The sequence below is a fragment of the Trypanosoma brucei genome, chromosome 5, assembly GCF_000210295.1.
Source record: "Trypanosoma brucei gambiense DAL972 chromosome 5, complete sequence".
Lineage (NCBI taxonomy): Eukaryota > Euglenozoa > Kinetoplastea > Trypanosomatida > Trypanosomatidae > Trypanosoma > Trypanosoma brucei.
The window spans coordinates 941,837-954,339 of record NC_026738.1 but is presented as its reverse complement, the minus strand read 5'-3'; the positions used below and the strand labels follow the sequence as shown (position 1 = coordinate 954,339).

General features: G+C 45.9%; 6 protein-coding genes across 6 annotated transcripts; 5 read left to right on the top strand and 1 right to left on the bottom strand.

Moving 5' to 3' along the window:
• Positions 1–659: 659 nt before the first annotated feature.
• Positions 660–7,211, top strand: TbgDal_V4500 (hypothetical protein, conserved; the record flags this gene model as incomplete). Its single annotated transcript, XM_011775296.1, has 1 exon — positions 660–7,211. One exon carries the CDS (start codon positions 660–662, stop codon positions 7,209–7,211), a length of 6,552 nt encoding a protein of 2,183 aa, XP_011773598.1.
• Positions 7,212–7,941: 730 nt separating this feature from the next.
• TbgDal_V4490 (serine peptidase, Clan SF, Family S26A) lies at positions 7,942–8,568 on the top strand (the record flags this gene model as incomplete). The annotated part of the gene is made up of 1 exon (XM_011775295.1): positions 7,942–8,568. One exon carries the CDS (start codon positions 7,942–7,944, stop codon positions 8,566–8,568), a length of 627 nt encoding a protein of 208 aa, XP_011773597.1.
• Positions 8,569–9,146: 578 nt separating this feature from the next.
• Positions 9,147–9,500, top strand: TbgDal_V4480 (hypothetical protein, unlikely; the record flags this gene model as incomplete). The annotated part of the gene is made up of 1 exon (XM_011775294.1): positions 9,147–9,500. The coding sequence occupies one exon, from the start codon at positions 9,147–9,149 to the stop codon at positions 9,498–9,500; it is 354 nt and encodes a 117-aa protein (XP_011773596.1).
• Positions 9,501–9,616: 116 nt separating this feature from the next.
• Positions 9,617–9,961, top strand: TbgDal_V4470 (small ubiquitin protein, putative; the record flags this gene model as incomplete). Its single annotated transcript, XM_011775293.1, has 1 exon — positions 9,617–9,961. The coding sequence occupies one exon, from the start codon at positions 9,617–9,619 to the stop codon at positions 9,959–9,961; it is 345 nt and encodes a 114-aa protein (XP_011773595.1).
• Positions 9,962–10,144: 183 nt separating this feature from the next.
• TbgDal_V4460 (hypothetical protein, unlikely) lies at positions 10,145–10,456 on the bottom strand (the record flags this gene model as incomplete). The annotated part of the gene is made up of 1 exon (XM_011775292.1): positions 10,145–10,456. The coding sequence occupies one exon, from the start codon at positions 10,454–10,456 to the stop codon at positions 10,145–10,147; it is 312 nt and encodes a 103-aa protein (XP_011773594.1).
• Positions 10,457–11,670: 1,214 nt separating this feature from the next.
• TbgDal_V4450 (hypothetical protein, conserved) lies at positions 11,671–12,432 on the top strand (the record flags this gene model as incomplete). Its single annotated transcript, XM_011775291.1, has 1 exon — positions 11,671–12,432. The coding sequence occupies one exon, from the start codon at positions 11,671–11,673 to the stop codon at positions 12,430–12,432; it is 762 nt and encodes a 253-aa protein (XP_011773593.1).
• Between the last annotated feature and the right edge of the window lie 71 nt (positions 12,433–12,503).

Genomic DNA, 12,503 nt, shown 5'->3' with positions numbered 1-12,503 from the left:
TTTTGTTGTCTATTTCTTTCTTTCAACAGTCGAGAAGAGCGGAAGAAATGCCATTTCAAGGTGTGACAACGAAGAAGGAACCATTGAGACTCGAATAAATTTTAATAAGGAGAGTGCTTTTTTTTTTTTTTAAAGGTGAGTCAACATATGTCCAAATCACTTGGGTGCGTGTTATTTGTCATGAATATTGCATCTTCTGGCTCTTTCGTGCATAATGTTGTGTACGTCATGAGGACAAATTTCAAGAACCATTGGGACGGGTGAGAAAGAAAAACATCCAAAAGCAAAAAAAAAGAAGGAAGGAAGTTGCCAACGACAAAAATAAAAAGGAGAGCAAAGGGAAAGTAGTCACTACAGTTAAGTAATCAATAATTTTCATCAGAAATTTATGAGTGGGAGCAGAAATGGAAAAGGAGGGCGGTTGCAGAGCTCGCTGGGTTGGTTAGCACCCGAGCATTCCTTTTACCAGATTCCCCCCCCCTTAGCAATGGTTACTGTATCAATAGAATGGAAACCAAAAAAAAGTAGGTAACTGCTTGACGTTCTATTTTTGTTGTTATGACCTCGCTTCGTCTTTTCTCCAAGTAGCAAACATTTTCCCCCTTCTCCATCCTTTTTATTCGGCATTTTAGTGAAAAGTTGTAGTGGTTGGGATTGTGATGCTCTCCTGTGCGGCGGTTCAGAAACTTGAGCGATATGGCCAGCTTGCCCAGAAGCGAAAAACTGCAAGCGATTTTGTAAACTCGTCCCTTCGGGACGCGAAGCGTTCCAACATTCACGCATTGACACATATTCCCACGTGGCAGGCGTGTCTTGAAGAGCTTGATCCTGACATCAGTAAAGGTCAAGATAAGGAAAAGGATGCGGCAACTGTGGAAAGCGTACAACCGGGTGGTGGTGATGTTAATGTTGCATATCATGGAGTACCGTCAAAGGTAACAGTTAGTGAGTCCTTGCTGTACGCGGTAAGTTACGCTACCGCGCTTGTTGTGCGCCATATGGACGAGCAACGGTTCAACCTAAGAAATGAGAATGAGCGGAATGGGGAGAATGTTTCATTGGACGGGAAAGTTTTCGCTACGCCCCTGGAAGAAGCAGTGGGGCTTCATACACTTCTGTGGAAGGTTGCCGAGGCATGCGGTCGCCATACGAAGGTTTACATGGGAGACTCACCACAGATGGCCCAAGCACTGGTACATTTACTTTCCAGCGCACTGGATGCATTTATCGTGTCAACTATGTTACGACATGCAGCTGTCAACGATACCAACGGGGAGGCTGCGCTGCTGAACAGCTTGTGCCGTAGTAGTACCGGATTGGTAATGGCGGTCGTGCGTCAACTCCGTGTAATGCAATCAAAGCAGCCGTTCAATGCTTTGTACAACGTACGACCTTGCCCCACGCTTCTTTCTCAGTACCTTTCCAAAGCAGGCGCGGGCATGTCACCTACCAAAACCACCGGCAACGTAAAGGAGGTAAAGAACACGGAGTGTAGTGGTCCGCAGTGTTCCCCTAACTGTATTATCCGCTCGAGAAGCCGAGATGTCGAAAACGACAGTTTCATGACGAGTTGCCTGCTTACGTGGGCGGACACGGTGGCGAGTGGTTCACTGATTGCATCGCTTAGTTATTTCTCAACTTTCCAGAAGGTTAGTTTCTGTGACGCTATGGTGTCAGAGGCCCCTTCGGGGTGCTGCTGCACGGATGTTGGTTCATTTCGTCGGACGTTGTCCTCTTTGTTTTCTACCGCCGCATGTAATCGAGCCACACGTATCGTAGTGTACTTCCGTGGGGATGATATCAAACTAATGCAGAACAACGTGCGGGACTCCACGGAGTATTCGATGCTTACGCACGTTACCACACCTCCAGTTGAACGATCGACTCTTTCCTTATTCACTAAACTCCCCGTTGCTGAGCAGCACCACGCCGCTCTTCTTTTGGCGGGTTGGATTGCAAGTATTCCATTCTTCTTCCGTAGTTTCTGTGCGGAGGAGAGTTGGACCGTGTTTGCTCAGGAACAGCGGCGGATGGTGTGGCTGAGAGAGCGTGAAACGCGTCAAGATCGTGGTCGGCGGCGCTGGGGATCATCTTCGAGGGCTAATAGCGTCAGCAGTGGCGGGAAGGATGATAGTGATCACGCTTCTACTCACTCCAGTGATGGGTACAGCAGGGTTGAGGTAAACACGGATAAAGGCGACGGTGGTGACGGTCTTACCAATAGTCATGCATCCGACAGATACGCTGGTAAACGTATGAGAAACTCTAATATCGATGATGACGGGGACAGATGTTCCGTTGCGTCGCAACTAAGTTCTTTTTCACTCATGAGCCGTGCGAGCATGATATCCACACTGTCGAAGCCATCCATCGCATCCTATCGGGAATTTCTCTCTGTTATCGACGCCAGTAACACAGACAATGGGCAAACTCACAATGCTCCATGTCTACATCAATCAGAAGATGATAACACAAACCTTCCACTTATTCTTTTGGAAGAAGTGGTACTCGGTCTCCAGAAATTTCTCGTTGCTGTAGGTGAAGCTGGTTTGAGTGATAACCTGTTGGAAACCACAGGTTTACGTGCTTTGATATGGCGTACTATCGGGGACCTATTTACTTTCGTCCGCAATACCATTTCGTTTTCCGCTACAAACATTACTGCGAAGGGGACGCCTTCTGTATTTCATCTTGGAAATGACCTTCGGTATAATAAGGGCCTCGGTTATGAAGTACTGGGATTACTCTTTGCGAAGGTTGTTTTGCCGCAGCTACTCACATCGTGTCACGACGTTGCGCATGAGAAACGGCCGGTCGTGGAACGAGCGCTGACACAGTGCTTGTCCACTTATGAGTTGATTGCGCCACAGGTAATTGATAAGAACGTTCCAGCGATTCTACAGATTGCCTCTCGTATCTCCAAGGCGAATGCGTCGAGTCATCTGGGTGGTGAAAAAGCAGAGGCGTTTCCTACTACAATTCTGCACGATTTTCTTGTCAACCTGATTACGCGTTTGGGGAAAGGCAACAGGATATCCATGTTACTCGATGCAATCGTCTTGCAGGTAAAGGAGGATGGGAACGCGATTTACCGAAGTAAGGTCGTGGAGGGTGAGGACACAGTGGTCGGGGGCACCGCAGCCAGCAGCACAACCGTAGGACTGCGGGAGATCTTTTCCCGTCCTGACATCCGTGCAGCATTGATAGAGGCATGCAATGTTTCCATGGACCCAGAGCACCTGCTTCTTCGTTTGTTATCGTACGTCTCTAACTGGGCTTCTGAAGAGGAGGTTAACGAAGAAAGCGGCGGCGGCGATGATGCCGCAACAAACCCAGAGAAGGACGAAGTTACAGCATTGGGAACTGAAGATCAGAAACTAAATGTAAAGACCACGTTGTCTCGTATGGAACCTCAGGGTGTACTCTTCATACTTGATGTAGTCTCGACGGTATTGAGTGGAGTTGTACCAACATCCATCTCAGCCACTTCTATCCTTGAGCGAGCAGCAGAGTTGGAGCTCGCACTGTCGTCGTTTTTTGTGAACAAGTTGCACAAAACGTTCCTACCGGTAAAGGAGCAAAACTCAAGGGAGGACGATAAGCTGAAGAAAAAAAATGAAAAAAGCTCCCTTCTTCTGTGCAGCGCGGCCGTCATTCCGCAAAAAATGGTCCACTGTCTTGTACTTCTTACTCTCAATGCCATTTACAGTTCACGGACACTTATCCTAAGTTGCCTTCAGGACCTTGGTATCTCTAATTTGGATGCTTACTTACAACTTCTCGAAGAATCCATGTGGTGTCTGCAGCAGCAGGTGGACGCCCTTGTCGGTTCCCTTACCGTCGACGATCTGTGCGCTTCGCTAAGCATAACAACTCAGATGAGGCACGCACACACCACGCAGTGTCCACCACTTATACCCCGGTTCGTGTTGCAGCGGCTCATGTTAGCGCGGTCCACATCCATGGCCCTTGGCTTCACTGTTGGTCCCGCCTCGTCGGCTCGGAGATTGGGGAACACTGTGCTTTCCTACATGCTTGTGGAAAGTGAGGGCGGTGTGTTGCCTGATCATGAGGCCAATCTGGCTTTGTCATTGGCCGACACGCTAAACGAAGAAGAGTGGAGTTCCCTTGTTCATTTCACAAGACCAAAACGTGTTCGTGCAGCTTTTGTTTGGCTCCTACAGCTCAGTTTCACGAAATCGAAGAGTGCTCAATGGCTTTCAAGGTGCATGGCGGCATGCGGAGGTTTGCTGTTGGAGGCCCTCTGTGAGGTGTTGGTGAATGTTGATGACTCGGAACTTCTGGCATGTCGTCACGACATGACCTCCAAGAATGAAAATGATAGCACAGGTGGTAAGGGGTCGGAGGATACGCCCCTGATTAGGTTGTTTGCAGCGTTAAATGATGTTTTGGGTCGTGTTGGTCACCTTCCGCAGTGGCTTCCGATTCTACAAAATTTTGTGCATTGGTTGATGATTATTTATAAGGAAGAGAGAAACGTTCAACGTAGTATGTCGTGCTTGCTACGGCAACAAATTCTTCAGTTCGTATTAAATCTTCTGGTGTGTGAGGAGGGCGTGCGAACACTTTTCCGTTGGGTTCTTTTACACACACAAAGCGAGGAAAATCAAGAAAATCATCGTTTTGAGCATTATCGTGGTCGAAAGAGTGACCGCAAGCGCGACGGACTCAATGAGGCATTCATGGAAACCGTAGGGGTTCAGTTTACAGTCGCCGATGCCATGCTTTACGCTAGCAACAGATATACAGCAGAGGGGGAAAGTTGTACCGATGCGGAGGGGATCAGGGTGGCAGCGGCAAAGCAAGGAATCGACGATTGTACGAAGCTTGTGCGTAGAATGTTCTCAGCAAAGTTTGCAGCCTTGCTGATACAACAATGTAGCACGAAGGACAGTGATAGCGGATTGTCACTGTCATCAAGATATGCATTGGGCATATTGCGGCAGCTCTACACCATGGCCACGACTGCGTGTCGTTATGATACCAAAACAGCTACGAGCTCCCCTATCGCGCAAAAATTCATTATTAGTGTCGCTGACAAAATGCACGCTTGCCTCGAAGACGGGAATTACGCTGTTCTTTCAATATTTTTGGATGCAATGAGCGGAACTTCTTTAACTTATGTTCTCAAAGAGGGCCACAGGGATACTGCCTCGACAGTAGAAGTGTCGCAAAAACGGCGTCGCGTGGAGAATAGTGAGAGTGGTGACAACGGGGAGAAGACTCATCTCGCAGATAAGAAGCATCACCGTTCAGCAGAAGACATCAGAGCTAAAGAGGAAACCGTGGGGGAAAGAAAGGTTTTCGAAGCATCGCTAGGTGGTGTTGACCACGTGGAGGCCACGGAGGACAAAAACGAATCAGCAGTAGTTGTAGAGGGAACAAAGTTGACTGAGGTTTCCTTGCGTTGGGTGGATCTTCTGCGTAAGTTGCTTCAAGAGGTGGTGAAGGGACTTGTGGAGGAGCGTCACCAGCCCCAATCATCCGTGCCACTGCTACACGCTATGTCTTCGCTTTATGTCACACTGGAACGTGTTCGACTTCCCGCATTGAAAGATGCGTCAGAAAATGTGAACCATCGTGGGAAAGGAGGAAGAGCCAACAAAAGGGGGAGGAGCTATGAACGGCAACCCGTTGGGAACGGGCGCAGCTTGGCTGCCGTTGCTGTGGCGTCAGGTGAGCTTTCGGACACCGCCGCAAAGCTGCGCAAATTGTTCGCACCCTCCAAAAGTGCGTCGCGACGACGCAGTGCCTCGGTGCTGTTGCCGATGCTGAGTTCGTGCAACCGCGCGGTGACACGAGCCTTGTGGGTTCTTTATGCTGCGTATGAGGAGCGTCGGCAAAGCGATCTGTCTGAAGATGGTGGTTCTGAAGATACAACAAACCACTCCCAATCACGCTGGTTTGCTGCTCTACTAGGGAGCTTCAATGTGCACGAGTGCGGCAATTATGATAACTTTTGTTCCGATGCGACGGATCGTCTGCTGGAGGAAGTGCAAGAGATTGCATCACAACATGAAAGCGAATGTGTAACACTTCGTATAGTGGCTCTACAGCGTGATCCTGCTTATCAGACGGAAAAAGCGACGCTTTGGTTGGTTGAGCAACTTTGTATCATACCAGAAATTCTGCATACATTCGCAACAAGCCCCTCACAGTCTTTACTTGTGGAGTATATGCATGCTCTCCTCCACGCGTCCATACCATTAGCGACGGGGGCGTGGCGACATCTTCGAAAGCTACAGGACAGGCATCAGAAGCTGTTGACGGCTGTAGCAGAAGCGCTGCATCGCCTCAGCTTCGTTCCACACATGCGTTTCAGTATATGGCGCAACGACGCGAAGCGTCTGTTGGTGAATGCTGAAGCCGCCGTTGTATCATCACACGATTGCAGCAAACGAAACGATGAGGGTACACACAGCTTGTGTTGCCGTGTGCTGCAGTTGTGTACGCTGCCCCTTGCGGCGCTACACGAAGATGAGGTCTTTATTGACCACGAAATGAGTTTCATTACGTCGTTGCTTTTCACCGGTACCAGTGGGTACCGTAATGGATCCCAATACCTGTCTGAGTCTGTCATTTTGCGAATTATTCGACTACTTTCGGCAACGTTGTTGCCACGGCACGTGCTTTGGCAGCGAGCGCATCTGTTGCCGACTTTACTTTCCTTCCTCTTCACCCGCTGCCTTGACGGTGTATCACGTGGCTACTGTAGCAGCGTTGTGCTGAATCAACTTGCTTCGTTCCTGTTTCAGCTCGTGAAGGATGCCACCCACGGTCACTGCCACGGCATTTCGCCATCCTTGAAGTCATTGTGTCTCTCTTCCATCACGTCGTGTCTCTTCCGACATTCAGCAGCGTACATTGATGTATTCACAACTCACAGCAACGATTTGGATTACATTGCCGCAGACCTTTTGAAAGCTCTTCAGCATGTCCACCTCCCATCACGGCGGATGCAGGCGGTACAGAAGAAATTCAAAACAGAAGGGAATGAAACGGGGGGCGATGAGGACGAGGACGAGGACGAGGAGGAGGACGCTGCAAAGCAGTCAGACGCCACAATGTGTGACTTAAGTTACGCTTGCGTGGGAAATACCGATGCGCAACTGTTATTAAGGCAGGCAGCTGAGCGAGTTGAAGAGGAGGAAGGCAATGGCTCACGCCACATATTCCTTCTTCCTGAATAACTGCGGCAACATTTGTTCTCCCCTTGGCTGGGTGCATCTTCTCTTGGTGAGCGAAAGTAACATTTTATTTAGCGCCACATGGAGAAATTCCGCCTTTTTCATTGGTAGTGCAAAAAAAAAAAAGAGGGCGGAAACGAAGTTTTTGTAGGGGGTGGCAAGGAACTGTTGTCCGATCGCTGCGTCCACTGACAACATCATGGCGTTAATCACTTAATAAATGCGCGGGCATATGAAGAAAGAAAAAATTAAATGATCGAAGCGGAAACACAAGCCACAAAGGGAGGCGATAAGCAGATGCGGATCACAACAATCGTAACAATAGAAGTTTCGCGCACGCCCTTCAAAAGTGGAAGATAAAATCATAAATATCTTTAATGGTGAGAGTATGTATGACTTGCTAATGTCTGCATATTGGTATTTCTTATTCTTAACGGTCCAATGTATGTCTATTATCTTCTGCATTTTTCTTTTTTTTTCCTGTGTTTCTTGTGCATTTGTTGTTTCCCTCTTCCACAGTGACCGCAGTTTACATTTTTTTTTTTTGTAGCTGAGCTTTAGGTGGATCACCAAACCAAAGTGATAATATTAAAGAAAAAGTGGAAAAGAGTGAAGGTTACAGAGTTTAAATTAACATTATTAAACAAGCAGAAAAATCAAAGGGGGGAGGAGATAAAGTTCGCAAAGAAAAAAAGGGTGAAAGGAGGATCGTAGTCAACCCATAAGAGCTATCATGTCATTGCTGCATCGGGCTGATGCGACGGCGCTGCGGATTTTGCGTGAGCAGCATGTGGAATCATTAGCCATGTCTGCACAAACAGGACCCATTAATTACATTAAAAAAACTTTTAAGGACATTGTTGATACAATGCCGGACAGACGCAACACCTTCTTAATGTTGGTAACTCTCTGCACATTCTTTGTTGGTTGGCGTACAGCCATCGCAGTGACCGATTGTGAAAGCCCACTTGTTGTGGTGCTCTCAGGAAGTATGGAACCCTTCATGTTTCGTGGTGACTTACTTGTTCTGCATAATATTGGCGAACCCACGATGGGGGATGTCGTTGTTTTCTCTCTCCCCAACCGTACAATTCCAATCGTTCATCGCGTCCATCGCATTCGATTACTTGAGGACGGTGTGACTCGTTTGTACCTCACGAAAGGGGATAACAATGAAATGGATGACCGCACATTATATCCTCGCGGATATCATTGGGTAGAGAAAAAAGATATCATTGGGAAAGTTGCCGTGCTGGTGCCGCGGGTGGGTTTTATTACGCTAATTGCCGAAGACCACTCATGGGCAAAACTTGTGCTTGTTCCACTGGCATTGATATGGTGCTGGTACACCGGAATGTAACGTGGACACGAAGGAGGGAACATGAGAGGAGTAAAGGGAAACTAGAGAGTATGGGAACGAAGGGGAAACGAATATATAGATATATATATATATATATTGTCACCCGCGCGGAAATGACACAATTCAACAGAAGAACAGAAGGGGGGGGAGTAAACAAGGCATAAAGCCCACTTTTCTGTGGTATTACTTCACTCAATGAAATTTATTGCTGGTGAGATGTGATGTCAGTGTGTCATTTAGGTGGCGTGTTGCGAAGGTTTCTTCTCGGTGACGAAGTGGACAAGCAACTTACTTACAATTTGGAAAGAGCGTATGAAGAGAGGATGCGTGGACTACCATTTTTATTTTGTTGGAGCCGTTAGCATTTATGCCTCGTCGCTACTTACTTTCTACTTTTCTCCTCTTCTGCTCTCGTTTTGGGTGTATTTATGTCCTTGTGGTTACGTGGAGGTGTTTGTTAAACTTGTTTTGCCTATGGTGAAGGGAAAAGAAGGGGAAAGGCATGACGGTTTGATATCGTTAAGCGTTGGAATTTTGCTCGTTTACACCCCTCCCCCCATTGACCTTTCCGGATAATCATGGTGTGTGATATATTCTTCTTTGGTTTAATTTCCCTCATATCCACATCCTCATATGTGTCTCTCTCTCTCTGTGTGTGTGTGTGTGTGTGTATGAGTGTACCTCTCTGTCTGTTTTGTCTGTTAGTAATTGACTTAGTGGTATTATTATTGCTGTTGTTACTGCCGTTTTTTCAGCAAAAAAAAAAGGAAATAAAGTTTGCTTTCTCCCCGACTTCCTCTTGTCTTAGCACAACTCGTAGGAGTCACATTAGAATAGTGATAAATCTGTGTCGAACAGCAGAGATAATAAGAATAAAAAAGGGAAGGAAAGAGGAAAAAAAAAACGTAACATCGAGTTGGGTTCATTTCTGAGCCCACGCGTTTTTTTTTTTCATTTCTTTTTCTACTTTTTCCCCTTTGTTACCTTCTATCACTTTTCGTTTATATTTGTCTTTCTGTTTTGCGTGTGTGTGTGTGTGTGTTTGTAAATGGACGAACCCGCTCATAACTCCAACAACGGCGGTGAGCCCTCAAATAATGGAGGTGAAGGGGCAGAAGGAACCTGCAAGGAGGAAACTGCACTTGTGGCTGTAAAAGTTGTGAATGCTGATGGCGCGGAAATGTTTTTCCGTATCAAATCCCGCACGGCCCTAAAAAAACTCATTGATACGTATTGCAAGAAGCAGGGAATATCGCGTAACAGCGTGCGCTTCCTTTTTGATGGAACACCAATTGATGAAACCAAAACACCAGAAGAGTTGGGTATGGAAGATGATGATGTGATTGATGCGATGGTGGAGCAGACAGGCGGGTGTCTTTGGTGCATGGCGTGATCCTTTTTTTAAAAAAGAAAAAAGAAAAAGAAAAGAATGAAACAATGAAAACAAAACAAATGATGGAAGCAGTGTTCATTAGATGATGATGATGATGATGGAAATGAAGGAAGGGCTGGAAAAGATCAGAGAATGAGGGAGTTTAAACAGAGAGGAAAGAGAAAGGAAAAAGTCATATGAAAGCTATGAAGAAAAAAAAAGAGAGCTTGAACGCTTAATGATGGGAACAGGAGGAAAATGGCTGGCATAAGTGCGCGTGATGGGGGGGGGAATTGCGACGTTTTTTTTTTTTGTTTCAGAAACCTGGTTTATGGTTGGAACGGGACGGATCCTCCTCCTCCTCCCCCCCCCCTCAATTATATATATATATATATATTTTTTGTTAATTAAATATATGTGACCAAACTGAAAACCTCCTGGACGCTCCTTCTTTTTTTTTTCTTCACTCCTCCGCGATCTTTCAGCTGTTGATGTCGTTGCCGCCGTTGGCATCATTCCTTATACCCCTATGAGGCCAACTTCATCTTCTTTTTATTTTATTGGTTTTACTTCTGCGGTCGTTTGCCGGTTGCAGCTGCCATTCCAAATATTAGAGAAGTGTGGGCGCATAAACTTACCGAACATCCCGTTATAACGATGGGAAAAAAAGTAAAATAAAATGAAGCAATAGAAATATATCATATCATCCACTTGTGCCTGTTATTTCTCGATGTGCGTTTTTTAAAAAAGTTTCATTTCTCTTTTTTACTTTTTGTGGATTCTGCTTCGTCCATCACAACTTTCCCGTAAAATTAAACCCTAACTATTTGTTTGTTTGTTTGTTTTCTTTTGTAGGGGTTATTGTTCTTTACATCTTTTTTCCTTTTCACTATTCTTTCACTATTTTTTTTTTTTTAAAAAAAAGAAAGGTAGGTGAGAAGATGATTTCACATGGGAAGGGAAAGAGGTGGAACGTTCACATCACACACGAAATAGACTTGCAAACATAGTGGTAAAAAAAAAAAAGAGAGAGAAAAAGATGCAATTTAAAAATTGCATCTTCTTTTTATTACCCAGCTGTGTGATGTGGAGTATTTGGAGGGATATGTCGCATCTGTGGATTCTCTCTCTCTCTCTCAACCGCAGCAGTAGGGGCGGCAGCAGAACAAAAAAAAAAGATATTGTGAGTGATAAAACTCAAGGCGGTGTAAGGTATGAACAAAAGTGAGTGCCGTCGTCCTATTTTTCTATCCTTTTTGTTATTTGGTAGAAGGGTTGAAACAATTCAACTGATTAGGTGCATTAATGACGTCTCCATGGGTTGTGATCTCTCTTCATATCCAATTCACTTCTTTATTTATTTTATTTTATTTTTTTTGATCCTTTCTTTTTCCATTATTTATACTGAACTTTGCAGTTACGGACTTTAGTGGCAAGGGAAACAAACAAGAGGTTTCTCCCTTTTCCACGGAGAGAGGGGCCCATAATAAGGACGATACAATATATATATATATATATATATATATATATACTGTTCCATATATTTTTACATAAGGAGACAACTTGGTGCGCAGTGTGAGTGAAACACTGAATTAAGGGTTTGTAAGACACTTTAGTAGCTTCACCTCTAAAACCATACGCATCCGATTCGGCTCTTGCCTCTGTCGTTCTTAGAGCGACGCCCCCTTTCTGATTATTTGCCTGAGGCAAGTTGAAGGTTAAAAAAAAAAATGGCGACGAGGCCAAACATGACGTTGACACGAGATGAAGTGCATGAGTTCGTACGAGTACTGAGGGCTGAGATGGAGAAACCAGCCTTCATTGAAAGTGTCCGCGCTGCCGCATTGAAGGAACCCATACCGACCTCTCCATTAGAACTATTACTCATTTACGAGAAGAAGCAGGTGGAGTTCCTCACCAATCACAACGCCAATAGGCAACAAGGAGCACAAAACCAACAAGGCAGTGTTGAGGGAAGCGATATCGATGGTAATGCAGGTGACGATACGACCGCTTCATTAACTGGTGCCCGCATTTTGGAGGAACTAAAGATGGCTGTAACGGGATACCCTGACCCGGAAACAACATCGTTAATTAAGGCAATGTGTATGGTGGAAGAATCGCAACTATTAACGATATCTGCGACAACGCCGGAGTTGCAGCCGTTAATGGGCAATCATAATTGTAATGATCCCTCTCATTCTCATTCTCATTCCCACGATCACGGGCATTCACACAGTCATGGACATTGTCATGGTCATGGCCCTTCCCAAGAGCAAATGATGATGATGCAGATGGCAATGCAATCTCTGACACCTGCAATGCGTACGGATATGGAAAATATACAGCGTAGTATTATGAGTGGCCAACGCCTAACGCCCGAGCAGGCAACCAAAATGCGAAACATTCAAATGCACACAATGGCATTTATGAATACTGTGAAACGATTCGGTAGGGGTGGTGGGACAGGCACCCCACCGACAGCACAGTGAAAAAAAAAAAATAGTCACAATCGGGTAATCGAGGAGGGGGGAGGGGGGAGAGGTAAAAGAGGGGGGGGAAA